Consider the following 26240-nt stretch of genomic DNA (forward strand, 5'->3'; position numbering starts at 1 on the left):
TGAACGGCCGAATGGTGCGTCGCTTTAAATGTTGCAAGGAATTGTAGGACGGCATTATCTCATTTCCTTTCGTAAAGAATGGACCAATGTATCCTATGCTAAAGGAGATATGAAAGGAAGCACTGAAGCACCTTTCCTCAGCATTTAGATAATTCGAACAGCTCTTATCATGGCTGCCACTTAGCTACTTCCGGGTCATTTCACTCAGTTAGGAACCTTCTTAAACTGTTCGGCCGCAAACCCCGCTCTTTTCATTCATTCATGATTATTAACCGAGCAGTTTGGCATTGTTTTGTTGCAATCGGCTCTTTGTTTTCGCAGATAGAGATTTTTGTCGTCCCATTCAAGTAATTTAACGTTGAAATGCTTAGCACGGTAACACAGTTTACATTGTAGCTAACTGATGATATCTAATTTAGCTAGTTAGCTACAAGCGGTGTGTCTATTGAACAAACCGGTGAGGCCTACCTGATCCTCAGTCTTTAACGTTACTGTGGAGGCTCTACCGAAGACGAACAAACCAACATTTACCCGGTTTGCCTCAGTAAGTGATCAGCTGCATTTTGTTGTTCGTGGTTTCTCGGGTAACAGTTAACTTTAATGAAGCAAACTAAGTTACTATTGCGAGTGAGTTAGCGTTAGCTGTTAACTAAATGAATTAGTTAGCTAGCTCGTTATATTAGCTAACACTGGTTGCCGGGTAACATTACGTGTTAAAAGTTGACAACTACATTAACGGTCAAATGAAGACTGTGCCTATACGCCACTGATACAGCTAACAATATTTTCCTCCTTCAGATTCAAATACAACGCCTGCGAAAAGATGGAAGCTCCTCCTGTTACAGTCATGCCTGTCACCGGTGGCACAATCAATATGATGGAATACCTGCTGCAAGGTAAGTTACGTTTGAAACATCCACAGCTGAGGACAGAAAATGAAACATGTCAATAGACTATTAACAACTTTTATTGATTACTTTTAAGGCTCTTCGTAGCCTGGCTCCAGTCTATATTTTAGACCTTGTAATCTCTAATGAACCTTCACGTAGTTCTTCGGGTAGGGGTCTTCTGTCTGTTCCTGAGTCCAGGATGAAAACTAAAGGGGGCAGAGCTTTTGCCATCAGGGCCCCGAGGCTCTGGAACAACTTAACCGAAGAAATTAGGTTGTCTAAGTCACGACAAAATTAGGTTGTCTATCACAGTGAATGATATTTTATCATTCATTATTATTCATTATTACCTTTCTTTCTATGTGAAGCACTTTGTACTTTGGGTTGATAAGTGCTCTATAAATAGTTATTATTATTATTATTATTATTATTATTATTAGGACTGTTGTATTACAATGTTGTATGAGACTGCAATATTGCCAGCATAGGCAACAGATATTTGACCTTAACCTTGTTTATTGTTTAAATGTATATTAATACTACAGTTCTAAATACAATATATTCTGCAGTCCAGATCATCACATGACATTGTTAATATATTGTTTATATATTTTTGCATCTGTTTCTCTACCCTTTATTAATTCAGGTAGTGTGTTAGACCAGGCTCTGGAAAGCCTCTTGCATCGCCTTCGAGGTCTGTGTGACAACATGGAACCTGAGACTTTTACAGATCATGAACTGGTTTATCTTCTGAAAGGCCAACAAGGAAACCCTTTCATTCTGCGTGCCCGGCGCTCCCTCTCCCACCCCACATCTCCATGGCACCTACGCTACCTAGGCCAACCTGAAGTGGGAGACAAGAGCCGCCATGCTCTGGTGCGCAACTGTGTTGATGTGGCTGCCTCTCACAGCCTGCCGGAGTTCCTCAATGAGATGGGCTTTCGCATGGACCACGAGTTTGTGGCCAACGGGCACATTTTCCGCAAAGGCGCTATGAAAATTGTGGTTAGCAAGCTGTCACGCATCCTGGTACCGGGGAACACAGAGAACACAGAGCGTCTATCACTTTCATACCTGGTGGAGCTGAGTGTGTTGGCTCCCGCTGGCCAGGACACTGTGTCAGAGGACATGCGCAGCTTTGCTGAGCAACTCAAACCCTTGGTTCACCTGGAGAAGATTGACCCCAGTAAACAGAGACATTGAATCATTTAGAGAGTCAAGTCATCTCTGACTACTATGGACAATTTAGATCTCCTATTTTTCTTTTTTTTTATGATATTTACATTTTACCTAAAATTAAATACAGTGCAACTTTGACTTACAGTTACACGTCTTCTCGTCAGTTTATGTGAGCTGGAAAATGTCTCTACAATTACTACACAATATTACTGCATTCCACCAAAGCATCGTTACACGACGTTTTGACATGGTAACCTTATCACTCTTTAATCAATTAATACCGCACAGTTTTGGTTAAACTCATTGCTAGTTCATTTAAGTTTTTACATTTTTAGTACCCCTAAGGGGACTCCTGCAGTAAAACCCTCTCCTACACTGTGGAGTTTGCTATGTTTACAGAAGAAACAATAGTGGTGTGTTTGGGAATAAATAGATGAAAGGTAAGAAGCCAGTGCCTGCATTGAGTGTAAAGCTGTAAAAAGAATGACCCCTATACAGTATTGCTAAAAAAACATACAATACAGTACATAAAGTGATATTTGTCATACTAATAATAGATTTTTACATGACATATAGTTCTTAGTGTGGCTCCTGGAATTTTAATATGTTTAAGTTTAACAAATTCTTGATTATGCTTTTTGATTTATATATTTAAAAAAAAGATTTATTTCCCTCTATAAGGCAGGATTAACTAAAGAAACATAAGGTTTTTTATCAGTTTATATTTCCATCAGTTCAACATAGAGTTTTTTCCCAGAGTATGATGTATTTTATACAAAGACCTGTTTATTTTCTACTGAAGTCACATTTTAAAATGTTTTATGATTTGCATTCTACCTTTAACACTATTAGTTTTTCTTATTGATATGTTGATTGTACATCTTCTCATGAGGATGTTCATTTTATCCCACTAGGGGTCTCTCTTGCTCTTCGTGTAACTGGCTGTTTTGCCAGCTGAATGCTACCTCAGATCGTCTACAGGAGCTGTGGTTGCCATGGAAATAATTAGCTGTGAGATCTGCACATCTTTCCCCCCCACTCTAATTAGCTTTCTCAATTGCTTAATGATACATAGACCTGTGAAAGGCTTTCTTTCTTCCCCTCAACAAAAGCATTGATTTTCCCTCTCTTCCCTCTCATTTCTACTGTTAACCCATTAGTGCCTCTTTCGTGGGAACTTGAGCTGGGACTATTACACATGAAAGCACTACAGCTGCTTCAGTTTCTTCTGAATTCCAAAATGGCCTGTATACTAGTGAGTCAACATTATGGCCAATCTGCTGCGGAGACTGAAGTATCTAATGCACATCCTGTCAGTTATGATAATAATGTGGGCTGTAAGACAGGAGTGCTTCTAATAATACCTCTAGAGGAAGATGCATTTGCCGGGGTTGTGATGTAAAGTGACCATGAGCATGTCTGAAGGGAGAGCTTGAGGGCAGATGGCTGTCTCTACATGTTGACCTACCTGCATATCAAGGCTGATAAGGTGGAAAGGTGAGATGACATTGCTTCTACATACATGTGCTGCACCATGAAAACCACCCTTTGAACATCTTAATATACTGTAAATTATATTGCTTATGGATTCTTCAATTTGTATGTTTTGAAGGCAAATCCGATCTGTGCTCAAATTGAACCTACTTTTGTAGTTTGATTCTTAGTACACGAAGTTGCCCGTCAATGAGACCAGATTATCTGTTGGAGACAGTTTTATGTTCCAACAACCAGAAGTAGACTACTGGCCCTTAGGACTAAAGCATGATGTTTCAGCTCTGAGTGAATTATGTATTAAAGAGGCAGATGCCTCCTTGCCCAAGGCTTTATATGTCCAGCATGGATAAACTACAGTATGCTGGCTTTCTTCCACTTAAGCTTGTGTTTAGCACAGTGCTCTTTGGTGATGAGCTGGACTCCCACTGCACCTCCATTCCGCATTGCCTGGAGAACAAAGGCATAGCTAGGCTAATCAGTATCTTGGCATCAGGCCTGTGTGATGTAGCCAACCACTGACTTGCACAAGTGAGGGATTTAACTCATTGCTGGAGGCAATATGATATTCTGCATGGTTTATTTCAAGAAATTGAGACTAGAGTGACACCCTCTTTCAACACATTTTATCATTTCATTTGAATATTTTGAAAAATGTAATTGAGCCCAGTCTTGAAATTGCTTGTTTTGGTAGGCCCTACAGAACATCATGTGGTTCATGACTGCAACAAACAGTTATTTTCATTATCAGTCAATCTACCTTTTATTTTTTCAATTAATTGAGTGCCTTATAAGTTCCCAGAGCCCAAGATGATGTAATCATATTGCATGTTGTTTTATAACCAACAATAAGAGAAAAGCAGCAAATCCTCACATCGGAGAAGCTGGAACTATACTGTAGACACCTGGTGAAAAAGGTAACACATAGTACAATTGTACATACTTATTGTAATAGTTTGTGCTATGTTTCATACATACTCATACCTTGATTCGGAGTGCACTATTTCAGGGCATCATACCATCCACTTGCTCCTACTGTCTTTAAGCATCTTTGACATCATCAGTTTATTATAATACAATTATGCTCGCTGCTCTTTTGGGTATGAGAGCAGCGCACACAGATTTTCTTACTTGGGCCAATTGGTTGTTCTGGGTCTTTAACTGTTAAATATAATGAATTGGCAAAGGTAGATAGTGTTAGTTAATCATATTTCGTTAGACCTTTGAAATGCGAATAGAAGCCATTACCTGTACATGCCTTTGCTTTCCATTCCACAACACAATCTTAATTAAAAGTCTTGGCACCAATTGTCTTTGCTGCCTCTGAACATAATGTTCATAGTTGGCAGCGCAGATGCCAAGATGCCACAGAAAGCTGGCTCTTGCTTGGGCAGGAAGTTTTTAAGTCAGCCTACTTTGGGCCAATGCCACGAAGGGGTGAAATCCAGCTTCGCCTACTCAGGAACGTTCCCAATACTTGGATTTGAGCCCTCTCCTCCATGTGTCATTGGGAGCCCATATGCTTGTTAGAGAGTGTGGGTTGTTTGCTGAGAGGGAGAGGGGAGGGGGTGACCAGGGGAGGTGTTTTCCCAGACAGGCATCTCCAGCTTCCTCTCGTCCTAATCCCACTGTGCAGGGATAAATTGCACAACATCATGAGGTTGCGTCTTAAGTGGCGGGGCTATGGAAATGAGAGGTCGGGCCTTGCAGAAATGGGCGAAAAAAAATGCGTCCCTTTCCTAATGCGAATGAAATTCCAGACCACTTTTTCAGGGTACAAATTGACAGGCACAAAGCTCTGCCCTGTTGTTGATGTGGTGCTCTGCCTTGCTTGTGGCTGGCTGAGGTGATTACTGCTCTGCGGAACATGCTGTTCCAGGATCAGCCACTCAGAGCCTGAAGCCAGCCACGCTGCCTCTGGAATGTCTGGTATGGGTACAGTGTAGCAGTCAGCCTGGAAGGGACCGAACACATTCGTAGTTTTCAAATTCGTGTTGCCTGGGCCTCCCACCTCTCTGTCTGTCTGAGCCCTCTTACTCTTCCTCCGAGTCTTGTCTCTCTGGAGATTCAGTCCTGCTGCGAGCCTCTGGATCTGGTCGTTTGTCTTCTTGATGTTCACAATTACTTTTCTTTCACTTTATGTGTAATCAAGGCACATTGCATAATCTAGTACGTCACCAGAATTCTTTCACTTGTGAACAAGCACCACGAGTAGCACCTTGTGTTACACTTAAGCATTGGTTCGATTTGCTTTACTCTTGGCACATATTTAAATGGCCAAATGATAATAAAAGTACAATAAATAATTTCCCATTAATCAAATTAATAGGTGCAATATGGATCGTAGACTTTTTACTATTAGCAACATGGCATTTTAACCATCTGATCCCACTGATGTTCAGCATTAAGTAATTCCATGACACACTATGACACATACTCCCGCATTTAAAAGCGTGCTATTTTTGACACACATTTCTCAACATTAGTCATGTCTGAGTGCACACAGTTTGGTCATGTTGTGCAACTTTTAAGTACAGCTTTTGTCCATGCACACCTTGAATGAAGAGGGTGGGTTCCTCAGACAATTTTAGCCCGCTTGCTGCACAGGTGCTTATGAACTGCGCATGTGTCACTCTGAAATGTGAGGACGTTTTATTTCCACTAGAAGTAAAATATGTCGAGTAGAATCCTCTCTTATTTATACGTTTCTGAATTTTGGGTCCCATGCTCTGCAGAAAATGTACGCCTCCGTGGTGAGGGGCTATTTATTATTCAGCTGTTGAATATCGTGACTGCAATGCATTCATACCAATATGCTCCCATAGGTCATACTGATTACCCATGGGCGGTTAAAGAACGGCTGCCTAACTTCCTAATATTATCAGAAATTGTAGCTGCATGTGCGTGTGTGAGTGAGTATGTAGAAGTATGACTGCCGGTCCATGAATAAGTAATATTGTCCCCACAGCAACCATCGTCATAACAGGTGTGAATGTGCATAAAAATGTGAAGCAGAGTGTTTCTGTAAAATAGCTTGTGAGCTCAGCAAATCTTGGATGGATAAAGGTGAAACCTAATACAATTTTTGTGGGAAATAAACAGCCAATGAGATTCGAGCACCTGTGACTGTGTGCCTGCCAGATTTTGGGAGGGGGTTGTGGGATGGAGGGGCGGAATCCCCCCTCGTCCAGTGTTGCAGAATTACGCACACGGGTCTGACCGGGGCTGTGTCTGCCAGAGCAGCTTGTCTTTGGCGTTGAGGCTTGGCAAATGCGAGTTGAGATGATAATGTGCAAGTATTTTCTCCTCACTTTGGTTGGAATGTGGAGCAGAGATGATATTTCATTCTGGCCTCTGTAAAGCCTCATTTCACCTCACTCCTCCTGGATTAAAATCCAGCGTTACCTAGTCTCTCTTAATCTGAACTAAATCTGTCTAATCGGCATAGAAAATTACACTCACTGAGGTATAGCGCGCAAATAATCAGCAGAGGTGAAACCTGCGCGCCATGAGTTCTCCCTGGAGGGCATTTGGACGCTGCACACGCTGCAAGGGACAATTTGTTACGCACAAAGACTGATCAGACACTGTATTTTTAAAAGACAAAAAACCCTTCTCGAGGTTGAGCAGGAATTTCCCCTTGTGCGGTTTTCAGATTGTCTTGTTTAATTACGGCTGGACGTGGAGGCTGTCACACAAAGCGCCGTGAGACGCTCCGCCAGAAAGATCATTATGCAGAGTTTTGATTAAGAATTTGGGTTTTGCGCCCTCCGTTCATATGAGAGATCGTAGAGAGAGGGGGGAAAGAGAGAGAGAGAGAGAAAGAAAGAGCGAGAGTTCGGGATTTCGCTGTAATCATGTACGGAGAGTATTGATTTCGTGAGCGCACTCCAATTGGCAGCATCTCCACTATAGCGCCGGCGCGTCATCCTCGGTTCACATAGACGGAACGAGTTGTAAGCAAATGAGAACATGTGTGGGCTCTGATAGAGTGAGAAAAGGCAAGGGGGGGATAGAGGAGAGCAAGAGGAGGAGTGATAAAAGCCAATTTTATCAACCTGACAAGTGGATACGAAATTTGATTGCTGGACTATTTTTTTATTTTTCAGACTGGGAATTTATCGATTCGTCACATGCGCACGCCTCATTATAATTGCAGACAGTTGTGTGCTGTTCAGGCTGAATGGACTTGAATGTGCCGCTGCCAGCTTAATCCGTGCAGACTGGAAGATTTAATAATTCACGGTAATCACGCATTATCGCCTCAGTGGATGGTCTCTACACAGCCCTGGTGATTTCTCCCCTCTTTCCCCATTCTTCCTGTTGTCTTCTGGAGGATTTATCGACGACTGCTTTGCAAATATGCTCCTTATCTGAAATATCATCTGTTGCTGCAACTGGACGGAAAAGCCCCCATGACTGGCTCTGACACGCGTTTGAGATATACTGTCTTGAGGTGATGTGGACTGTTAAATAATAAGCATTCTAATCACCGTTTGATATTTTACTCTTGGTAAAATGGACGACAAATTATTATTACTTTTATTACTTCTCTTATCTCTACACGCGAGGCTGTGATTTTGCTTGTATTCATCATGATCCGTCTACTCCGTTGGATTGCCTCGTATTGATTCAGACTGTTAGCTTTATAGCAGTATCACAAGGCGAATTTAAACGTGAATTGCACGTGAATTTCATTGAAGACAGTGGGATACAGGGATCGTGGAGGTATTTCCCTCCCTTGCTCTTCGCTTGATTTATTCCATTTACAATTGAAGGGTAAATGTTGATGATGGAGGACGACGATCTAGACGCTCATCAGGTTGATTCGGATTTTGAGCCGCAAAGCCGGCCTCGCTCATGCACCTGGCCGCTGCCTTGCCCGGAGGATTTCCCCGGTGGACACGAGGTCAGTGGGGGTCTTCCACTGGCCAACATCAAGGTGGAACCAGAGGACGTCCCGGCTTGCAGAGCGGGGCTCGTAGGCGGTACGCCGGGAGAGCTGAAGCATCCAGCCGGAGCCCCGGCACCCACAGGCGCGACGCACCCATGCCTAGCCGGCGCGGCGCTTGATGTGACCGGACCGCTGCGCAAAGCCAAATCCTCGCGGCGGAACGCGTGGGGGAACCAGTCCTACGCGGATCTCATTACCCGCGCCATTGAGAGCACCCCCGAAAAGAGACTCACGCTGTCACAGATATACGACTGGATGGTCCGTTATGTGCCCTATTTCAAGGATAAGGGCGACAGTAATAGCTCAGCTGGCTGGAAGGTAAGGAATACAGCACACGGGCCAGCATGATGGGTTTATTGACGTGTTAATCATAGTGTCAAGTGATAATATTGAGTATTATTCTTATTCACTAAGCCATTATGATTTTTTCACCCCTCGTGCCATACACATGTCACCGTGTGATTCCGTGTTGGTTACGCATGAATGGTGCCATGCGTTATCTTGTCTTAGTTCATTACTGCCGTCAGTCATTCTAATACATCATTGATGGTAGAATGTAATAGACTGGAGTCTCTTGCTGTGTGTGTAACAAGACTATACTCATCCCAGCTGCAGAGAGCAGCTCATGGTAGGCAACAGCGCCCGTAAGTAGTGCATACAATCCTTTCACAAGGAGTAGGTTCATGATTAAATGGCTAATGATTTATTTCCATATCTGCTGCAGATAAATGTGGTAGTTAAATAGAAGATGCAGTGCATTTCCATACAAATAGGCAGTACACACTGATCTTCTAGGTATCAGTTTAAAAACACATTTAAGAATCAACAGAGGGGCACTTGTAGATCACAGGTCAGCTGTCCACAATGTAAATATTCAGAGGGGTGTTCACAACTGACCACAGTCCACCACCGCTGCTTGCCTGGCTGAAAGCCTAGAGTAACCTCCTGGACATCTGCCCATGTTATCAGCCTCTGCTCCCAGCCTCATCTTGTTTCTATTCATTATGGCCATTGGGGAACAGGGAAGGGGCAGGGAAATTAGCAGGGCAGCAGTGCTTGTCCTGATGGTGCACCTTTGCTGAGCTGAGACCTTGAGACCATAGATGTTAAGTGTGCATCATTTCATGTGTGTGAAATTAGAGGCTGTACCATATGACAGCTCATTGTGGGTGCATTGTCAGTCATCAGAATCTTGCTCTAGACTGTTCATTATGTCATATCTGGGTCCGTAGGATATCTGGTTTTTACAAAAGCAAGACCACGAAACAGGATTTGGAGGTGACTTCACATTGGCCAGCCATACCTCTTTTCCAGCATAAACCCATTACTGAATAGCCTGTTAATGCTCATTGCTAAATTTATCCCATTAAATACTTACAGGAAGAATTATTGAGTTGGCAGTGTCACATGATTTCCACTCCTCCAGAACTATCTAAGCACGTTATTCATATCATCAAATACAAAGACCAAAATAATGGGATGTGTCCAACAACATGCATTCATATATTTGTCTTTTTGAGGAATCGGTCTTCTGTCAAAACTTGTTATGTTGCTGTTGCATAACATAAACTCTATCACCACTTGGAGTTGAGTGTCCTTTGTTGCTCACAGCCCTAAACCACAAGCACCTGACTGACACCTTAAGCCTGCCCCATTAAAATGAAACCTGTTAAGGTGTGTCTCCAGGTAGCCTTAGTTTCATTAGCCCTGCACTTGCACCATGAGTCTTCAGCCACAGGTCCTCTTTATCTTTAGCGCCAAATTCCCAGTCTGCTATTTATGAAACTGCAAATTAGCGGGGGGGGGGGTTGACAGTAGCAGTCTGAGGTCCTGGGCTATTTCAGGCTACAGGCGAGACATGGGGCCCATTCCAGGTAATGACAGGGCATTAGGTAAGTCGTTTAAAGCAGGCAGCCATAATGTCAGTAACAGGGCTGACCTGGTTTTGGTCAGAGACAGAATGGTAATGTAAACATACACTTAGGAGTCACATGTGTAGCTTACTTACAGGAACCAAACAAACAGCAGATGGAAATATTGTCACTCAGCAGTATACATGTATGCGCAGTAAAACCCTAATTTCTGATGCAACATGTTCAACTTTTAAGTGAACTTGGCTCGTCAAATGAGAATCCTATTTGAATTTACAGGATTTTGAATACATAATGAAGCCCCGTAGAATATTTCTTTGCTGGGAATGTAACAGAAGGTCCATAAATTTAAATCTTTGCATACTGGGGTAAGACAATTTTTTTGCACTGCATGACAAGAAATTTACATGCAAATTATTTCATTAAGGTATTTATGGAATAAAAAAGGTGTGGACACATCAAACATTATCTCTTTTATGAGAGAGTAACAGTAAGATTGCATGGAAAGTCAGCCTGTAAGAACAAGTTTGACAGACTTAATGTGAAGTCACATGTTCAGATTCAGTCCAAGGACCCAAAATCACGCTACCTCCCCCCTCACTTGTGCACAAAACAGGTGCACTCTCATACATGTAATTTTACAATCATATCAGGCAATTATCTTTGACAGCAGCATTTGCAAGTTGGAAAACACTACTTGTATCATCCACTACATTTTCATCTCAATCAACAATATCATGCACGAGCAAAGCATTTGATGCAAAGCAGCCAGCTTTTTTCTGTTGTGACAGGGAAAGGAAAGAAAAAAGATAAAAGAATTGTTAGTAAGCTGCTGATGAAATAAAATGAAATTAAGTGGTGTAACTTTGCTGTTTGTGTAGGAGTTGGGCGGGTGGGGGTTGTGGGTGATGGTGGGTGGGCGACGACCAAGTATAAAAGCAAAGGAACCCCTCAAACCCGGAGTATATGTGGCGGTTCTAGGAAAATAATCTTCCAAAGCAAATTGTGTGTTGAAAATTATGCTGCCATGACTGGTATTGGAAAGGATGTGATGCTGGCTTGATGATGGGTACTAGACAGCCAGTACACCTAAACAGCGCCATTAAGCTCCTATAAATACATAATGGCTTTTGACTTCTAGGAAGGCTGCAATATTCTGAGGTCATGGCTTCCTAATCACCTCCTTACTGAAGGGAGGTTACGTAGAATTGTGCACTTGTGAACCCGATTACACTTTCCACTGTGGTGCTACTCACTACTGCAGTGTAGATTAGAGGCAGCTTCACTGACCTTTATTTTCCAATGTTCTGTAACTAAGCTGATCCAACATAGAAATTTGCAGGAGTCTGAACTAAAGTTAGCAATTGACTCTGAAGCCCTGTATGTATGGTTGTGTTTTATGTCTTTATGGCTAATTATATATGATTGCAAGCATCCATAGGTGCGTGTGGATGCATACTGCATTTGTGGGTAGGAGGAGCACATGTCAATTGCAACAAAGCGTCAGGGTTGGTAGTGTTGTGTGTGTCTTTGTGGGGGCTAGTGCAGGGGGAGGGGCTGTCTACTTCTATAGACGTGTGTGTTTGGGCCCGCTGATTGGTCTGACAGCATGTCACTACAGAGAATGGCGCGTAGTCTTGCTCTTGACTTCATAATGCCTCTAATGGGGTTTAAAGGGAACTTGATGTGGGGATTGCCCTGTAGGCGCCCAGAAGTTCATTAACTTCAAGGGTGTTAGATAATGCCATTGTTACGCTGCAGGGGTTTGCTTTATTGTATATGTCAGCATGGGTTGTTATGGGATAGAAAAATCCATAATACACTAAGCTTTTGGTGTATTAAGTATATTTAAATAGAAATGTATGATGCATGCCTCTAAGATATCATTACATTATATCATATACATTACATTTTGGGTGTATGCAAGTGCAACAACAGTGCATCTGTGTGGAATGTGTCTGTTTCTGCCTGCTTTAATGTACAATACACAGTTTTCCCTGTATGTGTTTACGGTGCAGGGCTTTTACCGACGCTTGGGGCAGTCAGATGCCAGGGGATTGTGCAGCAGGTTGGCAACAGTGTTAGGCAGTCACTCAGACACTTTAATCCAAAGCGACTAGACTGTTATTTATAAAGTGTCTTTGGGTAGCGGTCTGTGCATGGCCAGCAGGGTAAAAGGTCATGGGGCTTCCTTTATTGACAGAAATTAGACAGACCAGAAAGAGGAGGAGGAATGTGACAGCGACTGTAGAGCAGTGAAAAGGAAAGACGAACTGCATGTAAGGAAATGAAGAGGAGAGAAAGAACGATGTCTCTCTGGGTATATGTAGTCTTATCTTCTGCAAAGACACATAACCCCTGTCTCCACAGGCAGTAGTATTTATAACAGTACTGGATCATATCACTTTATCTAATTGATTTATAGGTAAAGAGACAGACAGACTCTCGTAATCCTGTCACTATGCACGGGCTCCAGCAGCTGCACTAGAGAAACACTTGTCAAATATGAGGGATATGAGTGTCAAATGTGCAGCAGAGAGTGTGTTTGACAGAAGCTTAACATAAAGTGGAGAAACTTTCTGAGTGTGTAGAGTTGCTTGTGTGTGTGTGTGTAGGGATGAATGCTTGTGTCGCTTGATGATGGTTGGGGAGTCTGGAGAGACTGGAAACTATCCTAGCTTTCAGCTGATTCATATTTTATCCTCTGTCTTGGCTCAGGGGAGCAGAGTAATTTGAGAGTGCGACATACACACACACACACACACACACACACACACACACACTTATGCATTCAGAAAATGAGAGCATATGATGCATGCTGGACAGATTTATGGTGTAGGATTATGAGCACCTTACATCTCCCCTTGGCTCCTGCAGCCGGAGCCAGGTTGGGTTCAGGCAGTATATTCAGGTTGAGTCGGGTATCTGATGCCAAGAAGCCCGTTCTCACTGCCTTTCCCCCTGCAGCCGTGGCAGTTCATTTCTCACTGAAAATGATTAATGTACATGCAAATTACCAAAGCATGGGCACGCATTCAAATATGGGAGACAGCAATCAGGAGACAGGAATATGAAAAACAATATAATTTGCCTTTGATATTACTTCGCACTCTTTTTATCACTCCATCTAGCAGACACCCATGTTATCTCCTCTTTAATCTCTCTGCCTTTCTGTTTCGCTCCATCCATCTATTAGACATTCTACACATTTTTTCTGTCTTAGTGGTTTTTGGCACAAGGGCCAATTGAGGTGAGAAGTCTTTCTCAAGGGAGCTGTAGCGTCAGGATTTTGAGCTTTAGCAGTCTCCTGCCAGTGATCTAGACTGCCTTAAGCAGCATGCCTCCTCTTAAGAGAAATCTCATATCTCACATTATTTCAGAGATAATAGGATAACAATGCTGGATTTTCTCCAGCTCAATTCTTCTCAGCTACTGGGTCTTTTGGAGCAAAATACAAGCGGATGAGACTGTCAAGTTCCCAATTCAACAGGGCTTAACTAATTTGGATGTTCTTCTCAGCTGAACTGAACTTCAGCTGTTGAAGCATTCCTTACCAAGCTTATTACCTATGGTTCTGCACTTTATTTTATTTTTTACAGCCGTTGGTGACATTTCTCAGAATATTAAATACTTCTTTCAATTCATTTGTTTCTCCTATACTAAAGAAACAGAGAAATTGTCTTTCTTTTCCCATTGCACTATTTAGGGTGCTGGTTTCCACTATTCCCTCTGGCTCATGCACACACACATTTGCACAAAACATGCAACACACTTGTGACTCCTCAAACCACCCATGGAGGAACACTCTGTTCTTGGGTGGGGTGAACCATTTTTGGAAGAGGAGGGGGCTGACCGAGAGCGGAAGCGACTTTCTGTGGTGCTGTTTTGCTGTCTGATTTGTTTTGAAACCTGTCTGACTTGCGGCGATTGGCTCATATGGAAGGCGTGGCTCTGTTTGGTAAGCACCCGTGGATTTTTTGGCAAAACCGTTCACAGCTGCAGGGACAGAATGTGGTGTGTTTCTCTCTGAGGCTGTGTTAGTTTGATGTCATGGAGATTTGACGGGAGGAGGGACAGCCTTGAGTGTTACACCAGTGCTGCGTAATTAGAACACATCTCTTTTTATTTTCAGGGAATGGGCTATGAAACTGGGGAGGAGGGGAGGGAACAGAAAGTGGTCTTCTTCTGTTGAGGGGTCAAGACATATGTCATGCTAGTGCTGCTGGACATACAGTGAGCTCTAGGCATACAGCCACAATACCCACATTTCAATAAAATGGGAGTAAAAGTCACTGTCTTCCTGCTCATTTACCCTCCAGCCACATTCTATTGACACCAGTATCCCTGTGACTTGTAGTCCTACTAATAAAAACCCCATGTATTGCTTATATTCTGCTAGTTTAGAGGGTTAGCTGAACAAGAAAAGAGGGAGGGTTTACTAATCTGTGTCAGCTGAGTTAATAGGAATGCTCCCAGAATACATTTCTTAGAATATAGCATTTTTCATTCATGACCATAAATACTTTCCAAAATGACTAATAAGCAATAAATGACTCATCATCTAATAGCTGGCTCAGAAATGAAATACCTCAGTATGCTGTTTCTCAATGTAATGCGGTTAAGAACATGCCCATTGTTATTACACATGCTTGATCAGTAGAGAGTACGCTGAATGGACAGGATTCACACTTGAAAAGGGTTATTCTAATATGTGAGATATTTGGCATTTTTCAAATTCAGTTAAGTTTTATGTTGAAGTAGCTTATTCTAATACAGAGTTAAGTCTGTCAGTTTCAATCTGATGGCAGCGGATGAAGTTATTTTGTCCCTGAAAAATGTTGTTTGTATTAAAAATACTGTAAATGACTTTGGAAATTCACTTCAGCATGTGATTCAAATGTGTTGGCCTTTGTGGTGCTAGAAATTTTGGTCTCCGTGTGTAGCAGCATGCTTGTTGCTCATCTGTGTCAATGTGCATAATGTGTGATTGTCGTTGTGTGTGTGTGTGTGTGTGTGTGTGTGTGTGTGTGTGTGTGTGGATGTTTAGGAGTGTATTTCTCTCCTTTTCCCCTGCATCACTGTGTATGAGTGTGTGTGTGTGTATGTGGGTGTGTTGGGGGGTTGATGGGCTCAGTGGGAGCCTGGGTCCTGGGGGAACAGCTCTTGTTAATAATTCAGACGAGGCTCATTATCAAGGCAGTGCAGATTTCTCCCTGATTCCACCTTAATTGCAGGCAGGCTGCTCCACTCAGGCAGGCGGTAGTCACGCTGGGTCGACTCTCTCTGTCTTTTTCTCTACCACTACAGGGCCTGCTTTGCTCTACTCTGTTCTGCTCCGTCTCCAGTACTCGCCCCTATCACAGCAAGACTGCCTCAGGCTAGCCCACTCCATATTAGCGTACACCTTAATAGCCGTAACATACTATGTATATGCTATTTATTTGTATTTAAAGATGTGCCTCATATATTTCTGATTAGATACAGACCATGCACTGTTTGGGCATTGCTATGGAATGTTTTGTTATGTTGGCCAACAAAGACGCAATCGGCAAGATGATGTGGTATGTTGTAGAGCTGAAACAACAATTCGATTAAGCAATATTAGTCGATCAGCAGAAAATATATCGTCAACAATTTTAATAATTTATTAATAATTTCAGTCATTTATCAGAGATAAATGCCAAACATTTGCTTTTTCCAGCCTCTCAGATGTGAAGTTTTGCTGTTTTTCTTGGTTATATATAATTATAAATTGAATTTTGGACTGCTGGTTGGACAAAACAAGACGTTATCTTGGTATCCTTCACGGTTTTCTGACATTTTGTAGACTAAATGATTAATTGATTAATTGTAAAAAAATAACCTTAATTTATAAGGAAAATAATCATTAGTTGCTGCCCTTGTAGGTTATATGATTTACGGTTCATTATGACTGAAGTACCATTTCTATACTTTATAGATCCATCTAAAACATAAGCCATATAATTCCTTATGATGATGCACACTACACAAAGCCTAATGTGTTTTGCTTTGGTTATAGGCTCTCTGAAATATTATAATGGCGGGTTTATCCTTGAAATAGCCTATAGCATATTATCATACTGATGACACTGTAGAGCATATGTTGCCAAGATTGATATCAGACTACAATAATACTCCTCTTCATGCCCATCTATAGGCTTATGTAATGTAGCTTGTCTTCATAATTTACAATGACTGATGGGTTTCCATTCAGTCCATTCAGTGAAGCCCTGTCGGAAGAGCAACATAATGGGCCTGATCTTGTCATACATGTATATGAATATTTCAAATCAAGTCATTGTAACTAGATGGGGGCTTTAGATAAACAACACAGAGGCTTCTTCCTCTTTGCTCTTGCTAGAAGATGAAGTGAGCTCCAAGCTGTATTCCTCTCCCGGCCACAAAACTTCCCACAAATCATGGTGCCCATATTTCCTAATTCAATTTTTCTCTGTGTCGGATATCTCTTCCTCTATTCAAGGATTGATGGACGTGTGCATGTGCATGTGCATGTGTGTAAATCTGTGTGTTTACGTGCACACATATTGCCATGTCTGTCCCTGAGAAACAGGTGATGTATGCCGAGCTAAACGGTGTATTTCACAACGCTCCATCTCGGGACCCTTCCTGGCAGCTATGTGCCGGGTCTCTTGCTCCTCTCTGCCTGTCCATCAAGCCCCTGTCATGAGCCAAAGGATTGTGGGAGGGGAAAGGAGAGCATATAAGGGCCGTCGATCAGTTTACCTGAGCTTAGCGGTCCCTGCAAGTGATGGAGGGAGCCGCCTAACAAAAGGAAATGTATTTAACGTTGACAGATCGGAGCAGGTGGATAGAAAAAAGGAGGGCATCGGAGAGGAGGATTTGCAAGAGTTATGTTCAAGAAAGATGCTTGTTATGCTAATGGCTGGTGGATATGCTGCGGCTGAGCCATGTGCCCGCGGCTGATGGATGGAGCTCTGGAGGTCATCTCAGGTAGAGGCTGGTCAGGAACCAGTGCAGCACCCTGCTGAGCTGTAATGTCTGCTCGCCTGAGCTGAAAAGAGGAAACTGACCTTGGAAAGAAATCACTTTACATGTGTGGTTCTGCCTGGGTGTGTACATTTGTATGAGTAAAACAACCCATGTGTGAGCAAATCTGTGTCGGAGCCAGCATATGTGTGGGGAGGTTACAGGATTGGGGTGAGGTTGTTGGGTTATGAGGTGACTGTGAGACCAGCTGGGATTGAGGGGGAAGGGGTGTTTTTGTGTGAGGTGGACGTTTGGTCTGGCAGGGGGGTGAAATTCTTCCCTCCCCAATTGGATTTGTATGTCAGTGGCATGAATCTGGGTCAGGACGCTGGGTCCGGTGTTTAGTATGCTGACCGTGTGAGGTCTGAACTCCGAGTTTGCTCATAGCCCTGAATGAACCAGCATGTCTGCCTCGCTCTGTCTCCTCTCCCCCTTTCTCTCTTTCTCTTGGACCCTTTTTTTCATCTCTGTCTCTTCCCCCTCTTTCTCCTTCGTTTTCTCTATTCCCCGAGAGACTTTTTCTATCCCCTACTCTGTCTCTCTGCCTTTTTTCTTTCCGTACCCCAGGCTTTTTTTTCCATACCCTTCTTTCTCGTGCTCTCTTTTTTACTGCCAGTCACTCACGGCCTTCTCTTCTCTACTCACTTGTTCTGTTTCACACTCTCAGTCCTCCCCACAAAGTAGCCTTTTTATCACTCATTTCCCTCTTCCCTCGCTTATTTCTCCTGCTCCTTTCATGTGCTTTTGAAATCCCCTTTTCATCTTTAGCTCTCTCTCTCTCTCTCGCCTGCTCTCTGCCTCACACATACACACACTGGCTCATTCAGTCATTCTTTTATTATCCCAAAACTAAAGTGATAAATGGCTCTCTTTCTTCTCCGTAAATGTCACTTGGGGAATTGTCTCTGCTCATTGATTGACTGGAGTGGAAGGATGGCCACACATGCACATGCACCAGTCGAGCACACGTGCACACGGGCTAAAAGAGAAAGACAGAAGAAGAAGAGAGCGACAGGGAAATGATCTATCATTAGAAGTACAGCTTGGCTGGGACTGCAGTCGTCAGGGTTAACATCTGGTCCTCACAGGTTCAGCTTTCTCTCAGAGGCTGATGCATCATTTGAAGAACTTGCGCAGTTGGTTTATAAGGAAGCATCAATTCTCAACAGGACTTGGCATTCACAGGAGTGCTGGGAAGCTGGAGCTCAACGAGGGATCAATCACAGTTAAACAATCTGAGCTGGCAGGCCAGGCCGGTCTTGCCATTTTCTTTCTAAAGTGACATGACGCAGAATGCATAAGTGTTATTCCCAGTTTTATCATTTGGCTTTAGCTTATCCTTAACTGTCAGAAAAATGCGGGCCAAGGAAATAGGCATCAGAGCCATTGTTCAGACCAGACAGTGTGCCACATGTGCGTGTGTGTGTGTGTAAGTAAGTAGGGGTTGATAATGCTCAGTCATTTTCTTAATGTCTCATTCACCCTGCCTCAGGCGTTGGAGCTTGATAAAGGTCAAGACTACTGGTGGTTACATGTCGTCTTCCCTTATTTCAGTATCTTCACTGCACAGCAGGGACTGTGGAACCAAGTAGAAGGGAAAGTCCACGGCCAGCCAGCGACAATGCTGATCAATGTCTTCGTTGTCAGAACCAGGATAAAGAGATTTAATAGGGAGACAGTGGGGAGACGGGGGTGGCTGGCTCAGTCAATGAAGAGGGGATGAAAATATTAAATTGATAGAGAGATGAGGAGAAGAAAGACAAGGAGAGTGAAATGAGGGAAATGGAGAGGGAGAGAAAAGAGAGCTCAAATAGTAGAGAGTAGATTATAGGGCTTCCAAGCAGGACTGGAAGCCAGACTTGGCTGCACTTCAGCTACACTCTGCACACTTCAGCTCAAGTGTGCGTCCATTAGTGCACTCCCGTTGCACTCAGAAAGCCATGCACTCAGAGATGCAACACACATGCACATACATGCACAGATACACACACACAGTAAATTTCTTATATGCTGTTCATACATGCAAAGCCCCACAGACATACAGTACACTCTTTCTCTCTCACACACACACACACACACACACACACACACACACACACACACACACACACACACACACACACATTCACAATCTCTTCACTAGCCACCAGATTGCTTCCCGTCAAAATAAATAATTAAATGCGTGCAATAACAGCTTCCGAAAAAAGATCCCTCAATTAGTGCAAAATGGGTAAATGGCGTGGGGTAGGGGTTGCGGGGCGGTGGGGGGAGGGGTGGTATTTCGGGAACACACACACACACACATACACACACAATCTATTACATAAGGCAAGTCATGACCCAAGAAGGTTTTTACGCAGTTGTGCAACGGTAATTTGCCCCCTCCCCTTTAGCAATCAGCTTAGCGAAGTCTTTTCTCAAATCCTTACAAGTGATCCATGCCCAAAGACTGGCAGGGGAGAGATCTAGATGAGTGCCAAGGAGGTGCAAGGGGGGCAGCTGAGGGGATGCTGCTGGGGTCAAGGCTGTGTGTTGTGAGTGTGTGTGTTTGTAGAGCTCTCTTTGTACATTTCCAGGGCTGTGTGTCTGGAATGGTGATTAGGAAAAGGTTGTAATTCATGCTAGGGAATGTGTGTGTGTATGTGAGGGAGAGAAAGAGATACAGGGCTAAACGTTTATGTTCCTCTTGAGAAAGGTATGTGTGAGAACAGAGGATGTGTGGTAAAGGTGCAATGTTACCTGGCTATGATGAGAGAGTGGAAACTGTAGGATAGAGCTTTACAGCCTGTTTGACCATGAAGATCAGTAATTATGTTGGAATTGCCAAATCCCCTCATGGAAATAAAAGCATGATTCATTTTCAGTAATAGGGTGCAACTAATGATTATTTTTATTATCGCTTATTCTATGGATTATTTTGATTAATAGATTAATTGTTTAGTGTGTAAAATGAAGAGAACATAGAGACGAAAGCCCAGTGCAAGCATCCAAACACCAAGGGGTCAAATTTAAATTACTTATTTATATTTATTTTATATTTAGTCTTATTTTGGTTAAAAAACTCAAAGGGATACAAGTTATAGTTACATGAGACAGACAATAGTTATAAATCTTCATATTAGAGAAGCTGGAACCTATAGGCATTGTTATTAACAATCAGTTGTCTGAATATGGGCTGGGAGAGAGATTTGTAACCTTATGTGGGATAGCATCCAGTTGAATCCACACTCAACCTTTGCATTGTTTGAAATCACCAAGCCTCAAAGTTCTTTAACTGTAAACCATTTTAAGATGCCAATATTACTGCAATAAGGGATGTTTATTTTGTAACAGCAGTGCCTACAAAAAGAACAGTACCTTGTTTTTATTAGGTGAGAAAAAACCTACATTGTTTATAATTGTAAATATGGTTCACTATCACACTATGATCTCCAAAAGATGAAGGCTTGAGTGGCCCCGTTTTCCACTGTCCTCTGTTGCTCCTGGTCAGTCATGTCTTTCCTTATGCAAATGCTCACATGCCAGTTTCATTTCTGACTCCATGCCATCCATAAACCTTCAATCTTTCCGCAGAGGTGGCATCTGTCCAGATTGTACTGTTGTCATCAGCAGGGCTATAATGCTAAACTGCACTCACAGTAGGTGCCAAAACCAAGCTCACAAATGTTTCACTGGGACAAATGTATTACAAAATAGGCCTAATCTGTGTGTGATAAATGCTACAACAGTACAGCAAACAGATGGATCCCCTAACCTGGAAACCTACTGAGTTAGCAAACTCTGGGAGAATTAGCACTTGCGCTAACACAACTAGCTTTGTAGAAGCTGTTCTGTTTGTTAAATGTCAGGCATGTTGATTCTGGTATTCAGCATAGGGCATCGCAGCACAGGTCACAGACCTGGAGGGATAGAAGGAGATCAGAGGGATCACTCTGACTAAGGAGAGTGAGTTAGTGAAGGGAATGATGGAGAGAGGTGAATGGTGGAATGGTACACGACTGACTGTGGACATGAAACATACTGACACAAAGTGTCAGATTAATGGATTTATTGATGGGTAAATGTACAAATGAATAAGCTGATGGCTGAAGGCACAAACAACTGCAAGTGATGAAATGCTGAGACGGAGTTAGGAAGGACAGCAAAATAAGTTAAAAGATCTTATGTCTCATGTGTTGAACAGTTGTTTCACCTTGCTGCGGTTAAGAGTAGGTCAACTAGCAATGATGCTTAGTGCAAGGAGAAAAGCAGCTGTGCGATGCAGAGTGGGTGAAAATGGGAGCAATGGGCTGAAATGGAAAGATGTAAGCGAAGAGGGAGAAGTAGGATGGATAAATCTGGAGCTGGGGAAATGAAAAGCTGCAACGCACCATGCTTAAGTGAGGGCACGACTTTTGAGATTTAGGGAGGGACAGAGAGGGTCAATCAGAGATACAGGGTGAAAAGGAGTAAAATGGATGGAGAGTGACAGAGGGGAGAAAATGACAGAGGAGGGGGCTGCGGTGGGGCTATTGCGTGACTGAGAGGAAAGTGCACTGCTGTGTGTGTAATGCTCTCAAGACAGATATTAAGACGTGCTGCCCGACTCGCACAGTCACTGCCCCTCACTCCCCTTTTCTCCTTTACTCTCCTCCATTCTGCTCCCTCTCTCGCTCCCTCCGTGTCCACTAATGATCCTCGCGTCCTGCCACACTGCCAGGCTGAGTGATGCCCTCTGACAGTCCCACTCAGGCGGAAACACTGCAGCCCCCTTCCAGGAGTGCTGTGACACACACACAATAAACAGAGGTGTAGCACTTTCTCCCATACATTTATCAGCTCATAGCTGCTGATAGATGTGTATGTGTATGTGTTTGTGTGAGAGAGAGTATGTGACCATCCAACTCTCTGCACAAGCACAAAACCCCTCAGTGGCGTCACAGTCACGCACTTACTGTAAATATGCTACCATCCAGCTGCATCTGTCTTCAGGAATTTTTATGTGATGGATAGACGTGGGCCATCGAGGTAATCATAGGGTACAGCAAGCTCGATAATGACGCTACCAGTGTCTCTTCTGGCCTGTGAGCTTGATGACAAATTCATTTGTAAAAGCGGACATGATGAAAATGAGAAGACAATACAAATGCACAATAGACATTAAGAGTTGCTCACAATTGATACAAAATGGTTTGCTTAGAAGGCTACATAGAATGTTTCATTTTGTTTCTGTGGATCCGGCATCAAAGTTTCAGATTTGTCATTTGACATAGTGCATATGTAGTTTTAACTTTATTTAGCAATTTAGATGACAGAATTAGACAAAGGGTGATAAATGCATTTAAGTATTCTGTTGACAGAAAAGTGATATTGTGGATCTCTCTTGAATTCAACCTCTTAAAGTACAGTGAGCATTGCCAATGCAGTTCCTTCTCAAAGGTTAATTCCCCTCTCAGTACCTCCAATGGTTTCCCTCTATTATGCCTAGAGTGTGTTGGCAGTCAGCTCAGGGGTAAGTAGCTTGTGGGTGCTGCTAGTTTTTAAGTTACAGTCTGTGTCTGGGGCCCAAATGCATGGGAGCGTCCTATTGAGGCTGCATTTGTAGGTAAGAAATAGAAGTCTTTAGTAGTAGGACTCTCTATATTTTTCAGAGGTAAGCCTTCTTTTATATATCACCTTTGGCTGAGGAAGAATACAGTGGTTCCAACACCTCGCAACATAAACTGATAAGATGAAGTATAAAACGTCTCTGGAATGTGATAACTTTAATGTAATAGAGCATTGTTGTTGTATCACATGTTCAGTTCATTGTACAGAAAATTGTTAGTAGGGAATCTCTTGAATTCAGGGTAGTTGGGGGTGTATGATATAGTATCCTGGCACAACCTTGCTATTTTTTTATTTTTTTTGGTGTTTATTTTGAAGAAAGTCGGAAATACTGCTGTCATCTCATGGAGTGACCTGACTACGGTAGTGACTGGAGGCACAAATTTAGGATCAACTAATTAACCACAACATCTATAAAGTGTCTATAAAAATGAGAGGGCATATCTTATAGCCAACAAGTCAAACCTGCATATTTTTACAATGCTCAATTTGAGTGCAGTAAAATGGTATGCGTTGTATTACATGATGCACATTGGTGTCACACATAAAATTTAGCTGTAGTCACATGATGGTGTCTTAGTTGTCACAGTCCATGCTACTCTCAACCCTGTCTCCTAAATATGCAACTAATATGCAACAGCTCAATATGAGCATTTAGCATATATGTTCAATATGATGTTTTTGTCTGACATGTTATAAAATAGAGACTTTCTAGTTATGTTTCATGCAGGTAGAAATTAATTCTAAATGAGACAGCATTTATTTGTGAAATCTTGCTGTGTCCTCCATTTATAGGCTAATACTTTTTCATTAAAAAAACCTTCCCATCACTACCCTTCTGTCCAATCTCTTTCCACTGCCATGCTTCTCATTGTGAGGCACTTTCTATTTTCCCGCCGTAATCCAAGCAGAGGCCCCAATCCTGACTGCCGGGGAGAGGTTAGGAATTAGGTCACAGCATCTCACTCCTCTAATTAGATGTTGTGAGTGTATGCATGTCAGTGCATGTGTATGTGTGTCTGTATATACGTCTGCATGCTGGGTGTTCTTAATCCGTAGGTGGCCTTTATGGTAATGGGGTATCCTGGGAAGACACGTTAACCCGCATTTCTGATACTCTCCAAAATGACGTTAGTACTTGAAAAGATGATGAGGAGAATAGTCAGTGATGAGGATACCGAGGCAAAACATATCCCAGGGGTGAAAGAACAGGTCAGATTCAGCTATAAAAAATGCATGTGAAGCATTAACATTCCCAAAGAACAAGCTCCAGTTGAAAGGGCACTGTGGCCTACACGCCCTGTGTTGAAAGCAGGTTAGGAGTCAGTTAGGATTGAACCTATCAGTGAGATGTAACTCCAACTTCTCTGTGGGAGTAAGTGGCATTTAAGGTGAAAGAGCGCTTCACCTTGCTCTTCTGAGCCCTGAAGATTTGTTCCTTCCTCTTTCTTAGATGTATCCATGTAGGGGGCGAGGAAAGACATACCTGCCTCTGCAGTTTTAATGTCTACTCATTTTGTTTATTTCAGAATGTGTATTGTGTTAACATGACCAAAAAACCGACTTGTTCATAAAAAGCTTGCGTGAGTCATTTTGAAGTTTTATACCCAGAAATCTATTGTACATCAGCTCAGCGGGTTGTGTCAAAAGGGCAAGGGGGTAAACAATCGGCATACACTGGGAGGAGAGAGGATGAGAATGAGGAATCATAGAGCATTTCTGTGTGTGTGTGACGACATCCGAGCATGAGAGTTCCTCATGAGAGTGTGTGTGTGGGAGTAAAAGAAAGAAAAATTAGCGCTGGGCTAGTCTTAATTAAGTTTTCAGGAGTCTCTTAAAAGGTCACAGCATGCCTCTACACCCCCTCACCACCACAACCACCACCACACCCCGCCAAAATTTCACTTTCCCTCTTCCCTCCCTTCCTCCTCTCCCTCCCTCACCTCCCCATTGCGATCTATCCAGTCATCAGCCCCCCATCTGTGCACATTAGCCATTCATGAACACACTCATTAGGGTGGGAGTTTGAAACGATTGTGTTCACTAGTCTGCGGCTGGAGCGTGGCGATTAATATTTCAGCATCTCCCGTCGAGGAGCTGAGAGCAAGTTTGGCCCTCTTAGGCTATAGAGAGAGAGAGAGAAAGAGAGAGAGAACTTCACCCCTCCCTTTCTCCCTCCAACCCCTCCAACCCCCCCGACAGTCTCTACAACTTACAGTACGTTGCCCCCCATTTTATTGCATACACACTCAAGATTTGGATACACATTTTTGTCCGCACACACACATAAGACCCTAACTCAAACTGACTTAATTGGGCTCTTTTTGTTTCAGGAAACCGAGAGAGGAGGGGAGGGGAGAGGGTGGAGGGGTAAATCACCCCCCCCCGTCTCCTCATTCCTCAATTGGTCAGGAGTGTCTTTCTCTTACTACCCTTCATTTTCTCTCCTTATAAGCTTGCATTGAATTGGTCAAGCTTGGGTAGGGGTAGGAGAGGTTGACGTGGGTGGTGGGTGGTATTCTTAATATAACCACACAGAGTTCATTCAGACCAAATCAATACTCTCTTCGTTCATACTGTACACTGATACTTGGAATTTAAGGCAGCCAGTAGCATCATGAGTTATCAGGCAGTCAATATTTGAAGCACTGCTCCTGAATACAGAAATCACTTTGAACCTATCGTTGAGATCTCTTCTCCTTGATTTCACAAGCATCGTGCTTCTGAGGCCATGTCCACATTAATGTGGATTCATTTTGAAACACATCTTTTTTTCTCAATTTAGAACTACACCGTTGGTGCTCAACAGTGCTTTGCGAAAAAAGGAAAAATTTGAAAATGCTGGATTTGTTCTGTGATTTGGACAGAGCATTTTTAAAAAGGAGTTATATATTGTCATTTATTCTCATGTCATTAATTTTTGTGAATCCTGATGGCACTCTATTCTTCACAATGGCTCTGTAAACAGCAAACAACACTTTAACATTGTAAGTGGATTAAGTAGCTTGAGCATGTCCAATAAAAGACATTCAAGCATTTTTGCAATTCAGTTAGGACTGCAGACTTGTACAAAACGATTTCCAAATGCCACTGTGGAGTGAAACTTTTGACAAACAGTCAGATTTGTCTAATTTATCAAAGTTTGTGAGCACAGTCCCCAGTGATGTGGTCAATGAAACCACTCCTCTTGATTTCATTCTTATTTCTGAGGCCATTTATGCTAATATGGATACATTTTAA

The 26240-nt window shown here is 42.7% G+C and overlaps 2 protein-coding genes and 1 long non-coding RNA gene across 3 annotated transcripts in view; 2 read left to right on the forward strand and 1 right to left on the reverse strand.

The window, feature by feature from the left end:
* Positions 1 to 128: 128 nt before the first annotated feature.
* On the forward strand, positions 129 to 2213 carry med18 (mediator of RNA polymerase II transcription, subunit 18 homolog (yeast)). The gene is made up of 3 exons (XM_044206938.1): positions 129 to 544; positions 799 to 896; positions 1537 to 2213. The coding sequence occupies exons 2-3, from the start codon at positions 824 to 826 to the stop codon at positions 2091 to 2093; spliced, it is 630 nt and encodes a 209-aa protein (XP_044062873.1). The 5' UTR covers positions 129 to 544; positions 799 to 823; the 3' UTR covers positions 2094 to 2213.
* LOC122881143 lies at positions 2166 to 7043 on the reverse strand. The gene is made up of 2 exons (XR_006379108.1): positions 4545 to 7043; positions 2166 to 4465 (listed from the first exon to the last, which is right to left on the reverse strand). It is a non-coding gene; the product is annotated as an uncharacterized LOC122881143 (long non-coding RNA).
* Positions 7044 to 7225: 182 nt separating this feature from the next.
* Positions 7226 to 26240, forward strand: part of LOC122881138 (forkhead box protein O4-like) — a 31524-nt gene continuing 12509 nt past the window's right edge. Inside the window, exon 1 of the mRNA XM_044206931.1 lies at positions 7226 to 8832. Coding sequence (XP_044062866.1) covers positions 8344 to 8832 — 489 coding nt within the window. The 5' untranslated portion in view covers positions 7226 to 8343. The remainder of the gene's footprint in view (positions 8833 to 26240) is intronic.

This window comes from Siniperca chuatsi, linkage group LG9 (genome assembly GCF_020085105.1).
Source record: "Siniperca chuatsi isolate FFG_IHB_CAS linkage group LG9, ASM2008510v1, whole genome shotgun sequence".
NCBI lineage: Eukaryota > Metazoa > Chordata > Actinopteri > Centrarchiformes > Sinipercidae > Siniperca > Siniperca chuatsi.

Excerpts from the sequence above, each read along its gene's own strand:
- med18 (XM_044206938.1), top strand. The coding sequence starts at position 824 with ATGGAAGCTCCTCCTGTTACAGTCATGCCTGTCACCGGTGGCACAATC. Across the intron at positions 897-1,536 it reads GATGGAATACCTGCTGCAAG|GTAGTGTGTTAGACCAGGCT; the intron begins GTAAGTTACGTT and ends TTATTAATTCAG.